The 22,427-nt window shown below is 43.6% G+C and overlaps 1 protein-coding gene across 2 annotated transcripts in view; it reads right to left on the bottom strand.

Moving 5' to 3' along the window:
* erich2 (glutamate-rich 2) overlaps positions 1-22,427 on the bottom strand; it is a 178,685-nt gene that overhangs the window by 41,690 nt on the left and 114,568 nt on the right. For both annotated transcript variants that reach the window (XM_085986245.1, XM_085986246.1), the window contains 2 exons: positions 22,221-22,340; positions 6,454-6,683 (listed from right to left, as the gene is read on the bottom strand). In XM_085986245.1, the coding sequence (XP_085842371.1) occupies positions 6,454-6,683; positions 22,221-22,340 (350 nt within the window). The remainder of the gene's footprint in view (positions 1-6,453; positions 6,684-22,220; positions 22,341-22,427) is intronic.

Below are 22,427 nucleotides of genomic sequence, written 5' to 3'. Positions count from 1 at the left end.
CCTTCTAGCAAGGACCTCTATGAGTTTCTGGTTTCTCTCCTCCATAGGTGCCCATTTATCCTCCATAGATGCCCATCTATTTTGAAGGGAGACCGTGTGCTCATGCAACTGGTGCATTAGGTCCTCCATGCAGGTGGCCATCCAATCCATGGAGAAACCAGCAGTCGCGAGTGCGTGCGCCACAGTGGTGCTCATGCTTGAGATGGACTCCTCCATTCTCTGCACACTTGCAGTCACCCTGGTTGCAAAACCTGTCAGAGCCTCCTGCACTTGTTGCTCCAGCTCCAGGACCGCCTTCTTCCTTGATGGCCCCCGAGGCTCAGCGTCTGTATGCAGCTGAGCAGAGCTAGGAGACTCCTGCGCCCTCTGATGAGGTGCCTCCACTGCTGACCCTGTCTCCACCATCTGCTCTTGCTCACGTGTTATGTGTGAGACACCAAGTGACAACTCTACTCTATCACGCGACGGACCCACCGAGGTGGTTGTATCTGTGCTGGCGCTGGCTTGCCTTGTCTCAGGTGACGCTGTGCCCTCAGTGGCTGGAGCCTCCTCTGAGGTGTGCTCCCCCAGTTCCTCATGGACATTGGGGGGGCTCTTAGTGGACCTGTGGGAGAGTAAAGACATCAGTTAGATATATGATATGGGCAATCAATTCCTGTTGACAGCAGCCCCCATATGAGTGACTGATGAATGACATATAAGTGTATAGGAAATGATTCTGGCACCAGGTTGTTCAGATGAGCCCCTCTCTCTGTTCCCCACTTCCGCCTGGTCCACCGCTCCAATGATCTCCAGGGCAGCTTCCTCTGCAAGAGTCAGAATGGCCAATGATTGAGGGCCACCTCCTGTTCTCTCCCTCTTGTTGTGGGCTCTCTTCTTCTGCAAGGAGGGAAAGAGAAGGTTGAGTGAGACTGATGGAATGAGTGTAAGGAATGGATGTGTTAGATCTTTATAGGGAGACTATAATGGAGTGGGGTGGCTGTAACAAGTCACATCCTTTACTGTTGCTAGTTGGTGTCATTACATTAGGATGAGGGTGAGAGTGAGGGGTGCATAGTAAGATGGGGATGCAATAATGTAGACAGATAGAGAGGGATGTGTGAAGGTCCAAGGGATGTTGCATCGAGTTGCGATGTGCAGGAGTAGGGTTTGGAATGCTGAGCGATGGGGAAGTGATAACAGGCACGGCAGCATGAAGGTAAGTGTGGCTTTATATTCACTTTTCCAGATCGTAGATGATCATGAAAACACTTGCGGCACTGAACCCAGGCCCTCATCACCACACACCTGCCTGTTACCTCCTCAGCTATTTGCAGTCAGGCTGCCTTGGTCTCCTGGGGAGGTCTCTTCCACCCACTGGGAGGGAAGAGAACCTCCCTGCGTGCTCGGACTCCCTCCACAAGAACATGGAGGGAGTCATCACTGAAAAGAGGAGCAGCGCTCTGCCTTTCTGAGGCCATTCTTGGAACAGAACAAGGTATATCTGTAATGCACGCTTTAAATGGAGCAAATGAAATGAAGTGGGGCCATGAGCCCATTAAGTATACCGGCAAAAGAAGCGTCACCTGACCGGCACCTTGCAATAGGGTCAGGGAACGCAAAGGGCGGGCTTAACAAGGCCCATTAACGGAAAATATTTTTTCTAGGCGGGATGTAGCTGGCAGCGGGCTCGTAGCCCGACAACCCCGGTTGGCAAGATCGCGGCCAGTGAGGAAGTGTCAGGTTGCTGCCCCTACTGCACTGCTTTGATATCTCATAACACCTTTTGATGGGCAGTACTGGGCACTTTCTTGAATTATGAATGCACCTGAGCCATGCAACTAGCCCGAGAGGGGAAATAGCAGGGATGACGGACAAATCTGGGCCAGAGACTAATTCAGGATTAGAATGGGGGTTGGATAGCATGGTGGCTGGTGCCATAAAGCAAAGTTGAATATGAAAACTAGTACAGAGATAGCATTAAGCCAGGTATATTCACACCTTTAACTTCATCAATTTCATTAGATTCTCTATCCCATGTATTGAACTGCAAGTAATTAAAAAACAATATCCAATTATCTAACTGCACAGCTAAAGGATTTCCACAATTTTAACTTATAGTGACAGTTAATCAAACAAACAGCAGATAATGGCCTAGAAATTCAATCACGCACGAAAACAGGCACACAGGGGGCGGGGCGTGCATTGCACGCGCCTGTTCATATTGTCCCAAGCAGCATTTAATATTCATGCTCATTATCATCACTCAGGTGTGCAACCAGCACCACCCGCACAATTTATTAGTAACTAGTAGCCAGCATCTTTGTGCAATGACAAACGGAGGACATATAAAATTCTAAAATCAACATTCCCAATGAATATATCAGGGGGTTACAATGCTGCAACAATCATAGTATTAATATTAAATCTGCAGTGATTTAATAAATAGTTAACAATTGCAGTAAATAGATTCCCCAACCCACTAAAAAAGTAGGGTACTCTCCTAAGTAGAACAATCTTAAATCTCTGAATGCAGGTCTACACATACAATGGGTTATGCCATGGAATCAACTGTCCAAGTTGAAGAAGATGTGCAGCTGTTCTTTGTAATTTGCAGTTGAGTACCCCAGTAATTGTTGTGATGTTGCACACAAGAGTCTCATAGAAACATAGAAACATAGAAGATAGGAGCAGGAGTAGGCCATTCGGCCCTTCGAGCCTGCTCCGCCATTCAACGAGATCATGGCTGATCATCTAAACCCTAGCACCCGGTCCCTACACCGACAGCCATCTCCTGCATTGCTTGTAAACCTCACTGAGCACCACGTATACTCATGTCCTGTTCTGATCAGAATCATTTTCAAATTCTTAATTACTTCAACTTTAATAAAACATTTGCAACAAAAATAATAACACAGTAGCACCTGTTATTTCAAACCACCTGTTCTGTCAGGAAACATTAGGGCTAGATTTTCGGGGAGCCATCAGGCGGGGTTTCAGGCGTGTGGGGGGGGGGGGGAAATCCCAAATTCAGGGTTCCCGACACCATCCCGCCCAAAACCTCGCCCCACGTAAGTTTCAGGGGCGGCGGGTACCCGCCCCGCACTGGGACCCGCCGAAACCAGGCGGGAAGGGATTAGTGCCAATTAACTGTCTGTTAACAGGTAGTTAACAGGCAGTTTTTAGCCTAATCCCTATTTTGAGGGGTTTCGTGTGGGTTTCCCGACGGCTCCAAACCACGCCAGGTTGGAGCGGCGGGCCGTCGGGTTGAAGGAGTTGGAGGGGTCGCGATGTCGGCGCTCAGGAGGGTGATGGGTGCATGAGTGTAAAGGTAAGTGTGTTTGGTGTGTCTAAAGTGTGTAAAGAACTTTTACTTACCTGTACTTACCTTAACAGCCTTTCTTCCTGTAGCCGTCGGGAGCTGCATCACTCACCCGGCACTTAAAGCTGAACGGCTGCGATCTGTCAAAAGTGACAACCTTCAGCTTTGAGTGCCGGTAAGAGTTCTAACTGAGTCTGTGCAGAATGACTCATGTCAGAACTCAGAGTGTCAGTGTTTCACAGCTTCAAACAGCTGTGAGACACTGATATTTCATCTGTCAAGAACTCTTGACAGATGAAATTGCAGTCTGTGACGGCATCTGTTGCCGGGTGGCCCTTAATTGGCCTGCTGAGCCCGCTGGGCGGGCTCAACAAGGTCAATCAAGGGAAAATCGCGTGGATTGGCCGGACGTCGAAGTAGGCGGGTCAAAAACCCGAAAGGGGAAGTCCCGCCTTCTTCCCAACAGTTTCGGCAAAATCTACCCCATTCTCTCAAAACAGGTGATTCCTTATTCGACAGATCACAGAGTCAAAACATCATAGACTGGTACAGCACAGAAGGAGGCCATTCAGCCGATTGTGTCAGCGCCAGCTCTTTCAAGAGCAATCCAGTTAGACCCACTCTCCCGTCCTTTTCCCATATCTCTGCAATTTTTTCTCCTTCAAGTATTTATCCAATTCCCTTTTGAAGGCTAATACTGAATCAGTATTCATCACCCTATTAGGCAGTGCATTCCAAATTTTAATCACTTGTTGCGTAAAAAAGTTTTTCCTCATGTCGCATCTGGTTCTTTTGCCAATCACTGTGCTGTCAGACTGCTTGTCCAATATCTAGTTTGTATGAAGCAACCCTGGGTGGTGCTTATAAATGCAGATTTTTAGAACTTAATAGTTGACTGAATAAAGACAAATTGTTTCCATATTATATAAGATGCCAGTATTTTCTCCACTATATTGGGACAATACTTCTGTTGTCCATTACTGAATTTACAGAATCTGCCTATGTCAGAATTTGGAGGATGGCATAATTCTTCCAGTAGAGATGATTTATGTTTGAAATCCAGAGCAAATCAGCATGAGTGGCAGCATGATCCACCCCACTGCTGTGCTGTTAGAATAGCAGAATGTCACTATTCCACTCATATCGGGATGCATGCAGTCATAAAACAATGTTTGTGAGCACTGCAGCTGGTGGAGATGAGAGGACAGCATAACTGAATGAATGTTTGCATGCAGCAGTTCCAGAAATTTCTCGGTGAGAAAAGGAAAGTCAGTTATAAGATACATTAACTGTAGGCAGTACATTTAATCAGCTGGTAGGTGGCACTGCATATTGGAGCCCAGTTGCATTATATCAGAGTGGCATTATGTTGAGTTGCGCTTGGCATAACCCACATGTTGCGCTCCTGGTCTCAGCCATGGTTCTGTGTGATAGTTAATTACATGTAGAGCCTGGGACACATTCAGCAGGTGATCTTTTATTGGAGGTCAATTATAATAGACAATCTTGCCAATCAAATTTTTATGGTCAGGGCCCCAAACACTCCTTCCAGGTGAAACAGCGATTTACTTGTACTTCTTGCAATTTAGCATACTGTATTCATTGCTCACGATGCGGTCTCCTCTACATTGGGGAGACCAAACACAGGTTGGGTGACCGCTTTTCGGAACACCTACCTTCAGTCCATAAGCGTGACCCCGAGCTTCCGGTCGCCTGTCACTTTAATTCTCTGATCTCTCCATCTTGGCCTCTTACACTGTTCCAACGAAGCTCAACCTAAGCTCGAGGAACAGCACCTCAGCTTTCGATTAGGCACTTTACAGCCTTCTGGGCTCAACATCGAGTTCAACAATTTCAGACTATAGCCTCGGCCCCTATTTTTTCTTCTTTCACATGGCAGCTGTTGATGATTCTGCCAGTGCCATTTACACTTCATCTAGAGTCATCTTTTGTTTATTAACTTGTCCCATTACCATCTGCTTTTGCCTTGCACCATCATCCCTTTTGTCTCTTAATCTCTCCTGCCTTCCATCCTATCACAGATCTTCCCTTTTGTTCTTTCCTCCCCTCCTCCCTATCCCTGCCCCTACACTTGCTTAGAAATCTGTTACATTTTTAACTTTCTCCAGTTCTGACGAAGGGTCATCGACCTGAAACGCTAACTCTGTTTCTCTCTCTACAGATGCTGCCTGACCTGCTGAGTATTTCCAGCATTTTGTTTTTATTTCAGATTTCCAGCATCCACAGTATTTTGTTTTTGTAACAACATTAATATGTCTGGAACCTGGTCATATTAGTAGATGTGAATGATATTTCAAATGCACTGGGACAATTGACTTTTTTTGGCTGAGAAACTATCAAATATATAAGGTGTAACAAACTGTACGTTATGTCATGCTTCATTCAGTTGAGAGGAATACTGATGGATGTTCTGTTAAAACTGGTTTGTTATTTCCTTCAGTTACGGTAAGTTCTAGTTAAAAGAAGCAATTTGGGAAGATCTCCTAATACCAAAAGAAAGCTTTGACAGAGCTTGAAACACAGGCATTAGCCTTACAAATCAGACCAGGGAAGTCCTTCATAGCTTGCTGGCTTTGCTGGTATTCAAAAAGGGCATCTGCAACCTGTCATCTCAAATTTTCAACATCAGAAAGGATGTTCACCACCACATTCCAACATTGAGCAGCATCCATAAACCAAATGATACTGCCCAACTGCCTTGCGAGGAAAGATTATCCATATCACAGGAACTGCATGATTCATATAGGATGTGCAAGTTAGATGTAGGAAAAATATTAAGCAGGAGTACCAGCATCCTAGCTCAAGACCTAAAATGCACACACCATCTTCCAGGGCTTTCTCACCAGCTGAATTTGGTCCGCTAACCAAGTATGTTTGTGCACTAGACACTGCCTGATATGACTCTCCCCTCTAATTTCTATTCCCACCTGCAAGGAAACACAACAACCTCTGCATGGTGTCTCCCGACTGCATTAAAGCTTTAAAACTATGTTGATCCTCATTCCATATCTTTGATCATTAGTGCTCTGCTGCTCCACACCACTGCATCATTGTTGTTACCTCAACAGGTTATGTACCATATCTGGTACACAAAACTACAAAAATGCTTTTTTTAAAAACTATAATTTTACCTCCCCCATCAACTCTATTGGTGCCCTTCTTTCTTCTTTTTTGCTGCCTTCATTATCAACATCATCATCCCCCTCTTCACCTTCATTTGCACCATCATCCTCTCCAGAGTCATCTGAAATTCTGTTAGTAGTACTGGTGGTTGCTAAGTTGTATGGTTCAACAGTGGTTACAGAGACTGCCAGTGCTTTTGCTTCCTTAGTAGCTGAAGAATTGAGATACTTTTTTGCATCTGCAAAACAGAAAAGAAAAAAGTGAAACAACTATAAACCAAGCTCAACTTTTAAAATATTAACTTATTAAAATGCAATTTATAATCTTGCAATTTTATAATTTATTTTGGCAAATACCAGTTAAATATTGTTTTACAAATTATCTCTCCTTTTCCCTCTCTTCTGTATGGTTGCAAAGGTGACCTCCAATGGCCAAGCAGCTGATCTTCATGTAATGGCCTAGACAATTAGTGGTTGCAGACAACTCCATCAAGCGAGTAGAAGAGCTGAGCCTGAACCTGCCACTGTCCCCGCGTGCCTACTTTCAAGCAGATGTCCAGATAGCAATCAGGAGCATGAACTTCAGCTGATTAGTCCAGGTGCACCGAGGCCAATTGCAGTCAACCTGGCTTAGATATTCTAATTCAAATACCTTAATTTTTAGTAATTCAATACTATTGACATGTCTTAAGCTTTCTTGATCATTTTTCCACAGAAAGAATTTGGAAAAAGAGTAACTTTAAAGTTTGCATTTTAAAGGAAAGTGTATTCATGCATATTTTTAAAAAGGGGGCTGAAACGACAGGTAGTTAAGATACTAATAAGACAGTGGTGATGTTGTTTACTCAAAGACTGTAAACTAGTTTGTCATGGCAATCGATTGACACCTCACCCACTGTATTGGGAAGTCTTTGATCCTTTTTTGGCTGCGAACAGATGAAGATATGACAGAGACTGGGATAGAGGCTGGCAAGGACGTTTTTGAACTGGATGCTGAGCTTTTTCTGAAAACCTTCAGCGTCTTTCCATTGAGTATATATTCCCACACCTCTCAATATGTAACTTGTATAACTTGTACTCTTGTTACTCTTATGTTTTTACCATATTCATGCTACCAAAATTGTAACTTCTATACAAAGATACTCCTACAGAGCTGTTACTGCAGTCTACTTCAACTATCTGGCTACCATTGAGACTGCCCCAAGTTAGTGCTCCGATAGTGGAATAATGTGTTTGGACAAAATTCCTTTGTGCTCTGCATTTGCATAAAAGTGCTTAAACCTGCATTTTATTGTAGCTGTGAACTTCTTTAAAATAAATAGATTAATGACCATTAAAATAGCAAATAAAGGAATTGTGTGTAAATGCATTGGCCAGTGTGCGACAGGAGGAAATTAAACCTCATAGGAACGGGAGTAGGCCATTTAGCCCTCGAGGCTGTTCAGCCATTCAATGAGATCATGGCTGATCTGTGACCCAAATCCATATACCTGCCTTTGCCCCATATCTCTTAATACCTTTGGTTAACAAAAGCTATCAATCTCAGATTTAAAATTAACAATTCACCCAGCATCAACTACCGTTTGCGGAACAGAGTTCCAAACTTCTACCATGTTTGCGTGTAGAGGTGTTTCCTAACTTCACTCTTGAAAGGCCTGGCTCTAACTTTTAGGCTATGTTCCCTAGTCCTAGACTCACCAACCAGCAGAAATAGTTTCTCTCTATCTACCCTATCAGTTCTCCTCAATATCTTGAAAACTTCAATCAAATCACCCCTTAATCTTCTAAATTCCAGGGAATACAACCCTAGTTTGTGTAATCTCTCCTCATAATTTAACCCTCGGAGTCCAGGTATTATTAATCTACGCTGCACTCCCTCCACGGCCAATATATCCTTCCTGAGGTGTGGTGCCCAGAACGGAACACAGTACTCCAGGTGTGGTCTAACCAGGACTTTGTATAGCTGCAGCATAACTTCTATCACCTTGTATTATAGTCCTCTAGATATAAAGGCCAGCATTCCATTAGCGTTTTTGATTATTTTTGTACCTGTCCATGACATTTTAATGATCTATCTACACGAACCCCTAAGTCTCTTTGTACCTCCACTGCTTCTAGCTTTTCACCATTTAGAAATTACACTGATCTATCCTTTTTAGGTCTAAAGTGGATGGCCTCACACTTGTCTATATTGAAATCCATTTGTCACAGCGTTGTCCATTCACTTAATCTATTAATATCTCTTTATAATTTTATGTTTCCATCTACACTGCTTACAATGCCGCCTATCTTTGTGTCACGGCAAACTTGGATATGTGTCTCTCTATCCCATCATCTTAGTCGTTAATAAATACAGTGAATAGTTGAGGCCCCAACACAGATCCCTGTGGGACGCCACAAGTCACATCCTGCCGATTAGAGTAAAATAAATAAGACTTGCATTTATATAGTGCCTTTCATGACCATCGGACATCCCAAAGCGCTTTACAGCCAATGAAGTACTTTTTGAAGTGTAGTCACTGTTGGAATGGAGGAAACACGGCAGCCAATTTGCGCACAGCAAGTTCCCACAAACAGCAATGTGATAATGACCAGATGATCTGTTTTAGCTGCTCGTGGAACAGCACCTCATCTTTCCATTAGGTACTTGACAGCTTTCTGGACTCAACATCGAGTTCAACAATTTCAGATCATAACCTCTGCCCCTATCTTTTTTTCTTCTTTCACATGGCAGCTGTTGATGATTCTGCCAGTGCCATTTACACTTCATCTAGAGCCATCTTTTGTTTATTAACTTGTCCCATTACCATCTGCTTTTGCCTTGCACCATCATCCCTTTTGTCTCTTAATCTCTCCTGCCTTCCATTCTATCACAGATCTTCCCTTTTGTTCTTTCCTCCCCTCCCCCCTATCCCTTCCCCTACACTTGCTTAGAAATCTGTTACATCTCTAACTTTCTCCAGTTCTGACGAAGGGTCATTGACCTCTCTACAGATGCTGCCTGACCGGCTGAGTATTTCCAAGCATTTTCTGTTTTTATTTCAGATTTCCAGCATCCACAGTATTTTGCTTTTGTAACAACATTAGTATGTCTGGAACCTGGTCATATTAGTAGATGTGAATGATATTTCAATTGCACTGGGACAATTGACTTTTTTTTGGCTGAGAAGCTATCAAATATATAAAGTGTAATAAACTGTACATTATGTCATACTGCACTGGAGTGTCAGCCTGGATTTTTGTGTTCAAGTCTCCAGAGTGGGACTTGAACCCACAACCTTCTGACTCAGAGGCGAGAATGCTACCAACTGAGCCACAGCTAGCACTTGCTGTGAGCAAACGGAATACCTGCCCATTATCCTTACTCTCTGTCTCCTGCCACTCAGCCAATCTCCTAACCAGGTCAATAATCTGTCCTCAATTCCATGAGTTTCAACTTTAGCTAACAGTCTCTTATGAGGGACTTTATTGAATGCCTTCTGGAAGTCCATATAAATAACATTCATAGACATTCCCCAGTCTACTACTTTAGTCACCACTTCAAAAAATTCAATCAGGTTCGTCAGGCATGACCCATCCTTTACAAATCCATGCTGGTTCTCTCTGATCAGCTGAAAAATGTCAATGTGTTCAGTTACTCTATCCTTAATTATAGAATCTACTAATTTCTCGACAACAGATGTTAGGCTAACTGGTCTATAATTCCCTGGTTTTCCTCTCTCACCTTTCTGAAGTAGCAGAGTGACATGCACAATTTTCCAATCTAAAGGAACGGTTCCTGAATCGAGAAAACTTTGTAAGATCATAGTTAGGGCATCTGCAATGTTCTCACCTACTTCCTTTCAAACCCTGGGATGAAAACCATCTGGTGCTGGGGATTTGCCACTATTTGTCACTTTTTTTTCTTCAAGTGTCAGCAATCCTGTAATCTCAACACCACCCAATTGGCCATGGTACATTATAACACACCATCAGTATCATAATTTATACTACATAAACTCCAACTCTTCGAAACTCCACTGCCAATATTAAGTCCCACTTGAGTAGTCTACGCCAGCAATAAGGTTTGTCACAGGAAGGGCAGAGGGGACCTAAACTTTCCTTGTGGAGAACTCCTGCTCCTCCTGGACCCACAAGAAAAGTAAACAAAAAAGTAAAATAACGTACCCGTTTGTGCCTTTTCTGACCCCAGATTCTCTTCCAGCTGTCTTCAACGAACAGAAAAACCACAAAGTCCTTCCTGCTTAGGCCACAGTTATAATTGCAGTCATTGGCTCCCCAACCCCAATATAGTAAACTAATATCCTTGTCCTTATTTATAAATCTTTCCACAGCCTCACTCCACCTTACCTCTGCAACCAACCTCCTCCAGCCTGACATGACAGTGTGTGCTCTATGCGCTTCCAACTCTGGCCTCTTGTGCATTCTGCAGTGAAAATGCCCGAAAAAGTGCCATAAGGGCAAAATGGAGTATTCAGCATCCTGGCTGAACTCTGGGAAATGGAAAGAGCTAATATTATAAATCATGGATGCTCAAAGAAGATAAAGGACTCTGACAGTGTTCTTGGCAGACCTAAGTGGTTAAGATCACAATTTAGAACTAGTGTGTCAAGAAACTAAAATAAATGTCATTTTTATCTGGAGTTGTTTAGCTCTTTTGTTACTGAAGGTTGACAAGTTATGGGAGTAAACCAACCACCAGACATGCCTGGGTTTTTGTTGCTCCTTTCTGAATCTGGGGTCATCACAATTCTTTGAGAAGCCTGTTGAAAGTGATTGACACCCAAAGGGATGAACACTTGCAAAACTTGTGTCCCTTCAGATTGGTTATCAATAAAATCAAGGATGGTTTATTTGAAAATTAAAGGTATAAAAGATGATGTTTGACATAAAGGGAGGGCGACAAAAAAATGCATGGCTGGGCTTCTCGAAGAGGCGAGAGAGCACGATTACAGAAGTTTCGAGACTTATGGACGATGTAAGCAAGATGCAGGGCGAAGTTTAATTGTGTCACTTGGACATGCAAGAAATTTTCCCGAGACTAAGGGGAGTGAGTTTTAACGGCTCTAATCAGAATGTAGCTGCCAACATGCATGGTGGATCTACTCAGGAGAGCCGGATAATCCAAGAGGAATGGATACTACATCTGTGGACAGAGATTCCCCACTCTGACATCCAGGAAGCCCATAAGAGCATCCCAGAGGAAGGCGAGGTAGCCAACTTTATTGCACTGACTCAGAAAGAGGAGGTTGTTTGTACAAGCTCTGTTGGATCAACTGAATATTGATAAACTATTTTTCCTGTTGATTTTTAAAGCTGTTAATTTATCAGTTCCATAAGATGTCTAACCATAAACTAAGATTGCCGACTTCATAGAGGCGATTTTAACCCATCGGAAACCGGGCGAGCGGGCAGTTAAATCATCTGGGTTATTTATTTGCCTTTTAACATACTCTTCTGAGCAGGCGACAAGGACACCTGCCTGAAGCTAGCAGGCCCTTCTTTAAATATGAAGATTAGGATATAATGACTGCAATTTTAACATGGCCAAAACAGAATAGCTGTTGTGGCTTTCCCGGCAGGTGAAGACATCTGGAAGAGGGTAGGGGTCAGAAGAGGCCAACTTTTTTTTACTTTCCTCTGGGGCCAGGAGGAGCAAGAGTGTTCCACAAGAAAAGTTTAGACCTCCACTGCATCAAACCCCCTACAAAAACCTCTACCTGCGACATACCTTGTTGTTGGCAACTGTTCCTTTGGTGCCATCTGGTGGCCTCCTGCTGTCAAAAATTCCGCTCCCGTCAACCAGCCAGCTGCTACTTCCCACTTGTTTCAGGCAGACAGTTGACTGTTGGGATGCAGATGAGAACCGGGAATTAAAATTGGCCAGCCCTCACGCTACCAAGGTCAGGGAGGTTTGGTGCTTCTCTCGACTCTGCCCACCCGATTTCTGGTCCCGGTTAAAATCGGGACTTATATTCATTTTGAATATTGATCTTAATATCAACTTACAATTAGTGAATCCTGGCTAATGTTGTTAGCGTTAATTAAGATCTGTTAATTCATGACTTCACGGTCTGATTTCTTCTTTGATGATTTGGCAAGGGGTTAATTCATTCACTGTAGCTTATATGTATCCTAATAGAGGGTTGATAGTGTAAATGTTAGTATAATCCAAACATGTTGATGTAAGATAGTTCGGCGAGGCAAATTTAGGCATCTAGTGCTTCTCTACATGAAGACTGGTGGTAAAACCCAGCCGGTTTCTTGACGAAGGGTAAAGGTAAAGTGGTTAACGATTTGTTTAGCGCTTTTTGATTTATATAATAATTTACCAATCCTTGTGTCCCTATAATTTCATTCCCATTCTAGGCAGAGCCTTGAACCTACACTCTGGAACTCTCTCCCCAAGGTCTTTTTTGACCATGCATTCAACCACCTCCTCTCATTCATCTACTGCTGCTCAGCATCCATTTAGTTTCTCCTCTGTTAAGCACCTTTGGACATTTACTACGTTAATAGCACTATATACATTCAAATTGCTATTGCTGTTGTATACTACTGACTTGGGAATCCAATGCCTTGGAGTAAAAGACAATAGACTGATAAATGCAGTCAAATACACTTGATGCTCTGGCTTTGTATGAAACTCAACAATACACAGAATAATGCAACATTCTTAAACTGTTATACAGATATTGTTACAGAGCAATAATATTCCTGGGGTTGGATTCCAACAAAAATCTTAGTACTACTCCAGAAGGACTACATAAAAAACATTTAATAAACCCCCTCTCTGAGAAAAGATTGTCTCATTTGTTCAGTCAAAGAACAATGTCACAGAGACCTGTCATATTTTGTGGCCCATCCAGAAAAGAACCTATCTAGCAGATAGAATTTGGTGCATGGCGAGGTCATTGAGGTGAAAGGGGATTAGCATCATACATGATGTTGAATCCCAAACCTAGGGCTCAAAGAAACTCAAAAGCTTGGTTATCAACTGGAACTTGAGATATGCTTCCTTTTAAAGTTCTAGATTTAAAAAGAAGTGCCTCATTACGACCTACCTCCCACTAGCTATCTGAATATGATGAGACAGCTAGTGGTACAAATTAAACCTATAATATGACCTACAAGGAAAATGGAGGGAGAGCTTTGTGAGGCATATAGGAATCTGCTGAAACGAGCTAAAAGTTATTAAACGTGGAGAAAGGGCCCAAGATTTGAGGATAACAAAAGATGTTAACATTAACACAAAAAACATTGGGCCAGAAATTCGCGGCCAGAAGCGTGAGTACGGTCGGGGTACTCACGCATCTGGCCGTTGGAAATGCCGGCGTTCAGCAGGAACAGCGCATGCGGGGAACGCCGGCATTTCCAGACCCGAGGTCTATTCACAGCGCGTGCGACTGCACAGGCAGCGCTTGCGCAGTGAACTTTGTGGATTTCAATGATGGATTCAGTGAGGGTAAGTCCTTAGAAGTTACACTTGAAAAAAGCAAGTGTAAAGTTGTTCATTGGCTGCGGAGGAAGATATATTTTATCGTGGAGCTTCTGAAATGCAATATTTTTGTTTGGGAAAGGGAGGGAAGTTATTTTAAGAAATTTTAAGTAAGTTTTAAAGTTAATTTTTTTTTTTTTTTTTTTTTAAAGGGTTTTCAGAACGGTAGGTAGAAGGAGCAATTGTGGCTGTGTGAGTGGAATGTGAGAATGAGTTATGTATGTATGTCCACATATATTCCTTTACGTATATGTATGTATGTTTTATATTCCTTTACTGTGTATGAATGTATGTTTTTAATTATGATTTTCCAATAAGTTACTTTCTCTGAAAGTCATAATTAAATAATACATTCATACACATAAGTAAAGGAATATATACATAACACGCAAAGGAATATATACAGACATACATACTTTCAGAAGCTCCACGATAATAAATATCTTCCTCCGCAGCCTCTGGAGCAACTGTACCCATGCTTTTTTCATGTGTAAGTTGTAATGACTTGACCTCACTGAAAGCATTAATGAAAGCGGCGAATTATACTGCGCACGCACTGCCTGTGCAGTCGCACGCGTTCTGCCTCTGAACTCCTTCGTTCAGAGGACAGGAAATGCCGGTTTTCCCCACATGCACTGTGCATGCTGAAAACCGGCATTTCATCCAGCCAGATGCGTAAGTACCCCGACCGTACTCGCACATTTGGAAGGGAATTACTGGGCCAACATTTTACATGTCAATAAAATGAAAAATTTAACAATTGCACGACTTGCCCCCTCGCATCTGCGACTGAGGGTCCAAGGAGGTGCATTGCGCAAGAGGTCATCATCGTACGTATCCTCACACTGTTCCCTTTGGGGAACTGTATGAAGTGGTGGAAGGATTTATGGCCGTGATTAACGCTCATTCTGTGACCGTAACCATCTTTGAACCAGCCATTAGGGTGGTTAGTCCTATGGCAGGAGGGTTTTACGGGCTCCCACAACCCATCTGAGGGGGGGGGGCCACCAACACCCACGGACGCAAGTATCCCGCTGGATGTCCACCCAGAATTTAAAGTTGGAGCTCCGACTCCACTTGCCGGGACTGTCTGGAGTGGGGTTCAAAACCCTACCCCTTCTGGCCCAGCGGCGGGGATGCTTACTGCTACGCAAAAGGCCCACTCCGCACAAAAGGTGACACCCATACGTTTCCTGTGCCTTTTCCCTCCCCGTGACTGGAGCCCTATGCTGCCATTTCACGTTGCTAATCGGATTGGGCCTTTGTCATAGCGGTAGGATCCCCGCCGCTGGGCCAGATCAGGGTAGGGTTTCGAACCCCGCTCCAGACAGTCCCGGCAAGTGGAGTCGGAGCTCCGGCTCTAAATTCTGGGTTGACATCCAGTGGGATATTTGCGTCCGTGGGTGTGGGTGGCCCCCACTCCTTGTATAGCTTGTGGGAGCCCGTAAAACCCTCCCGCCATAGGACTAACCGCCCTAATGGCTGGTTCAAAGATGGTTACGGTCACGGAATGAGCATTAATCATGGCCATAAATCCTTCCACCACTTCATACAGTTCCCCAAAGGGAACAGTGTGAAGACACGTATGACGACGACATTGCTAAATAAATAAATGGAATAAAAAAAATTCTTTTAGGGCTTTTAAAAGTCTTTAAATTGCTTTAATTCTCTTTAAAACTACTTCAGATTACTCAAAATAATGTAAACATTTTAAAAAGTTTATAAAAGTTACCAAAATCTTCAAAAAACTTCCAGAAACCTATTTAAACTGCTGCTTTGCATGTAAAAATGCTTAGCAGCTTGACAGAAACATTGGGGGCGTGTCCAGTGAAACTGAGACCTCAAGGGGCGTGTCTCACTTGCACTGCACGCTCCTGGCTTCGCGCTGGCTGCACTCCTAGGCGGCGTGACGTCATACGCTGCCCGGGATTCTTCTTTCTGTTTCAGCAAGTGCAGGCGTCCCTGGAGCTGATCGGCAGGAGCGCGGGGTAAGTGCAAAAACGGGGCTTGCAATTCTGGCCCATTGCAATTTTCCTTCTCGAGGAATTTGCTTATCTCTAAGCCAGGGCAAAATCCTCCAGATCCCTTGGTTGTCAAAAAAGGCTCAGAGAAAAATCTCTTTTTCTTGTAAAGCATCAGCAGTTTTTCAATGGTTCCCAAGTGTAACAGGAAGGAACTTTGACCAGGTGAGGAACACCATCTAAAAACAGCTATTTATCCAGTTGGCCTAATACATTGCAAACTGTTTAAAAGTTGAACAGTTGATTCACAGACTTCCAAACCCTGATTATTTCTTAACTTTCTGCTGAGATGAGCTCCAAAAATCACTACTGAAGTTTCAATTTCTCAAACCAAAGTAGACTAAAGCCAGTTATGCAAAAGCCCAAGAAAATCTATCTAGAATCTATGGTTAATTATGAATCATAGTGGACCTAGTTTGGAAAAAAGGGCAAATTAGGAATCAAGATTCGGAGAGGGTGGTCAGGTGAAACAGTAAAACAAACACAACAAAAGACATGAGCAAATGTCCACAACTTGACTGCAAGTGTCAATCTGAAACTTGTAACTTTTAAACTCCTACAAAGGAAATGTGATACCCATCAATACTCGAGAAGATTAAAATCATACATTATAATAAATATTGGTAATACAACTTGGAACCTACAGATCTGATTCACATTGCAAGGAAGCCTGATCATTACTGGTAAACTGAGAAGATATCTACCAAAATTGGCATTATTAGCAACTTGAAAGAAACAATTGAAAAAGTGCATTCTGAGGATTAGAAGGATTTAGGTTACTGTCCTTTGGATTCAAATCAAGTCCAGATACAAGGGATAAAACCTCTCTCAATATCCTCTCTCCTCAATTTTCCTAACTAAAACAGGTTTTTTCAGTCAATATGAGAAGTTTGTAATAATGCAGTTTCATTATTCTAAGAATGAAAACTGAATTGCATAGTTTGAGACCCTCTTCCTGCTCCCTCAACCCTATTGCCACCAAACTGCTGACCACCCATCTTCCCTTCCTGGTCCCCATGTTAGCTGATATTATTAACAGCTGCCTCTCCTCAGGTACTGTCCCCCTCCCCTTCAAAGCCCCCCTCCTCAAAAAACCCACCCTGAGCCCTCTGTTCTTGCAAACTACCGCCCCATTTCCAATACCCCTTTCCTTCCCAAAGACCTAAAACGTGTTGTCGCCTCTCAAATCCATGCCCATCTTTTCTGCAACTCCATGCTTGCACCCCTCCAATCAGGTTTCCGTCCCTGCCACAGCACTGAAACGGTCCTTATCAAAGTCACAAATGACATCCTTTGTGACTGTGACCATTGTAAACTATCCCTCCTCATCCTTCTCGACCTGTCTGCAGCCTTTGACATGGTTGACCACACCATCCTCCTCTAACGCCTCTCCTCCGTCCCCTGTGGCCATCCCCCTCTCAAACAGATATACCACTTTGGATATTGTTGAGGGAGATGGCTTATCAGGGGAAGGCAGCAGCAGCTAACTTCCTGGCACCATGAGTGGTTCTGCTGCACAGGACAGGAGGAGAAAGAGCAGGAGAGTTATAGTGATAGGGGATTCTATTGCAAGGGGAATAGATAGGCGTTTCTGTGGCTGTAAATGAGGCTCCAGGATGGTATTTTGCCTCCCTGGTGCAAGGGTCAAGGATGTCTCGGGGCGGCTGCAGGGCATTCTGGAGGGGGAGGGTGAACAACCAGTTGTCGTGGTGCATATAGGTACCAACGACATAGGTATAAAACGGGATGAGGTCCTAAAAGCAGAATATAGGGAGTTAGGAAGTAAACTAAAAAATAGGACCTCAAAGGTTGTAATCTCAGGATTGCTACCAGTGCCACGTGCTAGTCAGAGTAGAAATAGAAGGATATTTCAGATGAATACGTGGCTAGAGGAGTGGTGCAAGGGGGAGGGATTCAAATTCCTGGGACATTGGAACCGGTTCTGGGGGAGGTGGGACCAGTACAAACTGAACGGTTTGCACCTGGGTGGGACCGGGACCGATGTCCTAGGGGGAGTGTTTGCTAGTGCTGTTGGGGAGGGTATAAACTAAAATGGCAGGGGGTTGGGAACCTGTGCAGGGAGACAGTGGAAAGGGAAGCAAGGATAGAAACAAAAGACAGGAAGGAGAAAAGCAAAAGTGGAAGGCAGAGAAATCAAGGGTGTAAATCAAACAGGGCTACAGTAAATAATAATTCTAAAAGGACTAAGAATGTTAAAAAAACAAGCCTGATGGCTTTGTGTCTTAATGCGACGGGCATTTGTAATAAGGTGGATGAATTAGCAGTGCAAATAGATGTAAATGGATATGATGTAATTGGAATTACGGAGACATGGCTCCAGGGTGACCAAGGCTGGGAATTCAACATCCAGGGGTATTCAATATTCAGGAAGGACAGGCAAAAAGGAAAAGGAGGTGGGGTAGCATTGCTGGTTAAAGAGGAGATTAACACAATAGTAAGGAAGGATATTAGCTCTGATGATGTGGAATCTGTATGGGTAGAGCTGAGAAATACCAAGGGACAGAAAACGTTAGTGGGAGTTGTATACAGACCCCCAAACAGTAATGCTGAGGTTGGGGATGGCATTAAATGGGAAATTAGAGATGCGTGCAATAAGGGCACAGCAGTTATCATGGGTGACTTTAATCTACATATAGATTGGGCTAACCAAATTAGTAACAATAATGTGGAGGAGGAATTCCTAGAATGTATACGGGATGGTTTCCTGGACCAATATGTCGAGGAACCAACTAGAGATCAGGCCATCTTAGACTGGGTATTGCGTAATGAGAAAGGATTAATTAGCAATCTTGTTGTGCGAGGCCCCTTGGGGAGGAGCGATCATAATATGATGGAATTCTTCATTAAGATGGAGAGTGAAGTAGTTGACTCAGAGACTAGCATCCTGAATTTAAATAAAGGAAACTAAGATGGTATGAGGCGCGAGTTGGCTAGGATGGATTGGGGAACGTTACTTAAAAGGGTTGACGGTGGATAGGCAATGGCAAACATTTAAAGATCGCATGGATGAACTACAGAATTTGTTCATCCCTGTTTGGCATAAAAATAAAACAAAAAAGGTGACTCAAGGTGGCGAACAAGGGAAATTAGGGATAGCATAAGATCCAAGGAGGGCAAAGGGATTAATTAAGAGGGGGAAAATAGAATATGAGAGTAAGCTTGCAGGGAACATAAAAACTGACTGTAAAAGTTTCTATAGATATGTGAAGAGAAAAAGATTGGTGAAGTCAAGCGTAGGTCCCTAGCAGTCAGAATCAGGGGAATTTATCATGGGGAACAAAGAAATGGCAGACCAATTAAATACATACTTTGGTTCTGTCTTCACAAAGGAGGACACAAATAACCTCCCAGAGCAGCACGGTGGCATAGTGGTTAGCACTGTTGCCTCACAGCGCCAGAGACCCGGGTTCGAATCCGGCCTCGGGCGACTGTCTGTGTGGAGTTTGCACATTCTCCCCGTGTTTGCGTGGGTTTTCTCCGGGTACTCCGGTTTCCTCCCACAGTCCAAAGATGTGCGGGTTAGGTTGATTGGCTATGATAAATTGACCCTTAGTGTTAGGGGGATTAAATACGTGGGGTTACAGGGATAGGGTGGGATATGTGTTGGTGTAGGGGTTACGGGGATCGGGTGGGATATGTGTCGGTGCAGGCTCGATGGGCCGAAATGGCCTCTATCTGCACTGTGGGGTTTCTGTGTGATTCTGTGTGTGTGAGATGTCGGGGAACATAGGGTCTAATGAGAGGGAGGAATTGAATGAAATCAGTATTTGTAGGGAAATGGTGTTAGGGAAATTGACGGCATTGAAGACCGATAAATCCCCAGGGCTTGATAATCTACATCCTAGGGTACTTAAGGAAGTGGCCCTAGAAATAGTAGATGCATTGCTGGTCATCTTCCAAAATTCTATAGACTCTGGAATAGTTCCCATGGATTGAAGGGTAGCTAATGTAACCCCACTATTCAAAAAAGGTGGTAGAGAGAAAACGGGGAATTACACACCGTTAAGCCTGACATCGGTAGTGGGGAAAATGCTAGAGTCCATTATAAAAGATGTAATAGCAGAGCACTTGGAAAACAGTGACAGGATCGGACAAAGTCAACATGGATTTACAAAAGGTAAATCATGCTTGACTAATCTACTGGAATTTTTTGAGGATGTAACTGGTAGAATAGATAAGGGAGAACCAGTGGATGTGGTGTATTTGGACTTTCAGAAGGCTTTCGATAAGGTCCCGCATAAGAGATTGGTGTGCAAAGTTAAAGCACATGGGATTGGGGGTAAGGTACTGACTTAGATAGAGAACTGGTTAGCAGACAAGAAGCAAAGAGTTGGAATAAACGGGTTTTTTTCCCGAGTGGCAGGCAGTGACTAGTGGGGTACCGCAGGGATCGGTGCTAGGACCCCAGCTATTCACAATATATATTAATGATCTAGACAAGGGAACTAGATGTAATATCTCCAGGTTTGCAGACGACACAAAGCTGGGTGGGCGTGTGTGCTGTGAGGAGGATGCAGAGAAACTCCAGTGTGATTTGGACAGGTTGGGTGATTGGGCAGATGCATGGGAGATGCTGTATAATGTGGATAAATGCGAGGTTATCCACTTTGGTGGCAAAAACAGGAAGAATCTGAACGGCAATAGATTGGGAAAAGGGGAAGTGCAACGAGACCTGGGTGTTCTTGTGCACCAGTCGCTGAAGGTAAGCATGCAGGTGCGGCAGGCGGTTAAGAAGGCAAATGGTATGTTGGCCTTCATAGCGAGAGGATTCGAGTACAGGAGCAAGGATATCTTGCTGCAGTTGTACAGGGCCTTGGTGAGACCACACCTTGAGTACTGTGTGCAGTTTTGGTCGCCTTATCTGAGGAAGGATGTTCTTGCCATGGAGGGAGTGCAGCGAAGATTCACCAGACTGATACCTGGGATGGCAGGAATAACGGATGAAGAGAGATTGGGTCGATTAGGCTTATATTCGCTAGAGTTTAGAAGAATGAGAGGGGATCTCATTGAAACTTATAAAATTCTAACAGGACTAGGCAGACTAGATGCAGGAAGGATGTTCCCGATGGCAGGGGAGTCCAGAACCAGGGGTCACAGTCTAAGGATAAGGGGTAAGCCATTTAGGACTGAGATGAGGAGGAATTTCTTCACCCAGAGAGTGGTGAACCTGTGAAATTCTCTACCACAGAAGGCAGTTGAGGCCAACTTATTAAATATATTCAAGAAAGAGTTACAGGAAACGTTATATCTGGCACCGACGGGACCGAGCTGTTGCCGATCTATCAAAACTGCCAGACATACCAGCGTTAATGTTGAAGCATACGGAGGTTTTCATCTCCGTATCTGACAACAAACACTGTTGCTTAGCAACAGCTTCTAAACAGTCGGCCCGTACCTTGGAAGCGTCTCTGTAGCTTAGCAACAGCTTCAGAGAGACTTTCCAGAGCCTGACTGTTGGAAAAAAAAAGCCACGAGAAGAAAAAAAACCTAACAAAACGGCTCCTGATTTCTGCCAGTAGATCGAGGTTTCCGGACATACAACCTCCGGATAAACCAAAGTTTCCTGTAGATATATTTCTTAAGGCTAAAGGAATCAAGGGATATGGGGAGAAAGCTGGGACTGGGTACTGAATTTGAATGATCAGCCATGATCTCATTAAATGGCGGAACAGGCTCGAGGGGCTGAATGGCCTACTCCTGCTCCTATCTTCTATGTTTCTATGTCGTCCAGCTGGGTGGGACTGCCCTCGTCTAGTTCCATTCTTATCTATCCAGTCGTAGCCAGAAAATCGCCTGCAAAGGCTTCAATTCCTGCTCCCACACTGTTACCTCTGGAGCCCCCCAGGGATCTATCCTTGGCCCCCCTCCTATCTACATGCTGCCCCTCAGCGACATCATCCAAAAACACATCAGGTTCCACATGTACGCTGACAACACTCAGCTCTACCTCACCACCACCTATCTCAACCCCTCGACTGTCTCTGATTTGTCACACTGCTTGTCCGACAGCAGAAATTGCCTCTAACTAAATACTGGGAAGACTGAAGTCATTGTATTTTTTCCGTCTCAAATCATTTTTCAGGTAATGTAAGAAGTTTGTAATAATGCAGTTTTATTCTTCCAAGAATGAAAACTGAACTGCATAATTAATACATTTGCAGAACACTGCTCAGCATTCAGTACAGCAAGTGACAAAAAATACTGTGCAAAGTAATCTACTGCTAATATATAATTACCATTCATCTTGGATTCAACATGCTGTTTCTTAACATTCACGTTCTGTTGTTTCTCAGAAGACCTTTTTGACTCTGGTTTTGTTAACTTCTTCAGTTCACTATTTGACGATGCAAAGTGTTCTGAAAACAAAATTAGAATATAAATCATTAAAAACAAATAGGAAGTATCCATTTGATGTATTTGTTTTACTTTTCTTCACCTCACCA

This window comes from Somniosus microcephalus, chromosome 4, assembly GCF_052327205.1.
Source record: "Somniosus microcephalus isolate GS21.2 chromosome 4, FLI_Smic_1.0, whole genome shotgun sequence".
In the NCBI taxonomy this organism is placed as follows: Eukaryota; Metazoa; Chordata; class Chondrichthyes; order Squaliformes; family Somniosidae; genus Somniosus; species Somniosus microcephalus.
The sequence above is the reverse complement of the archived record's forward strand: the minus strand, read 5'-3'. Positions and strand labels throughout refer to the sequence as shown.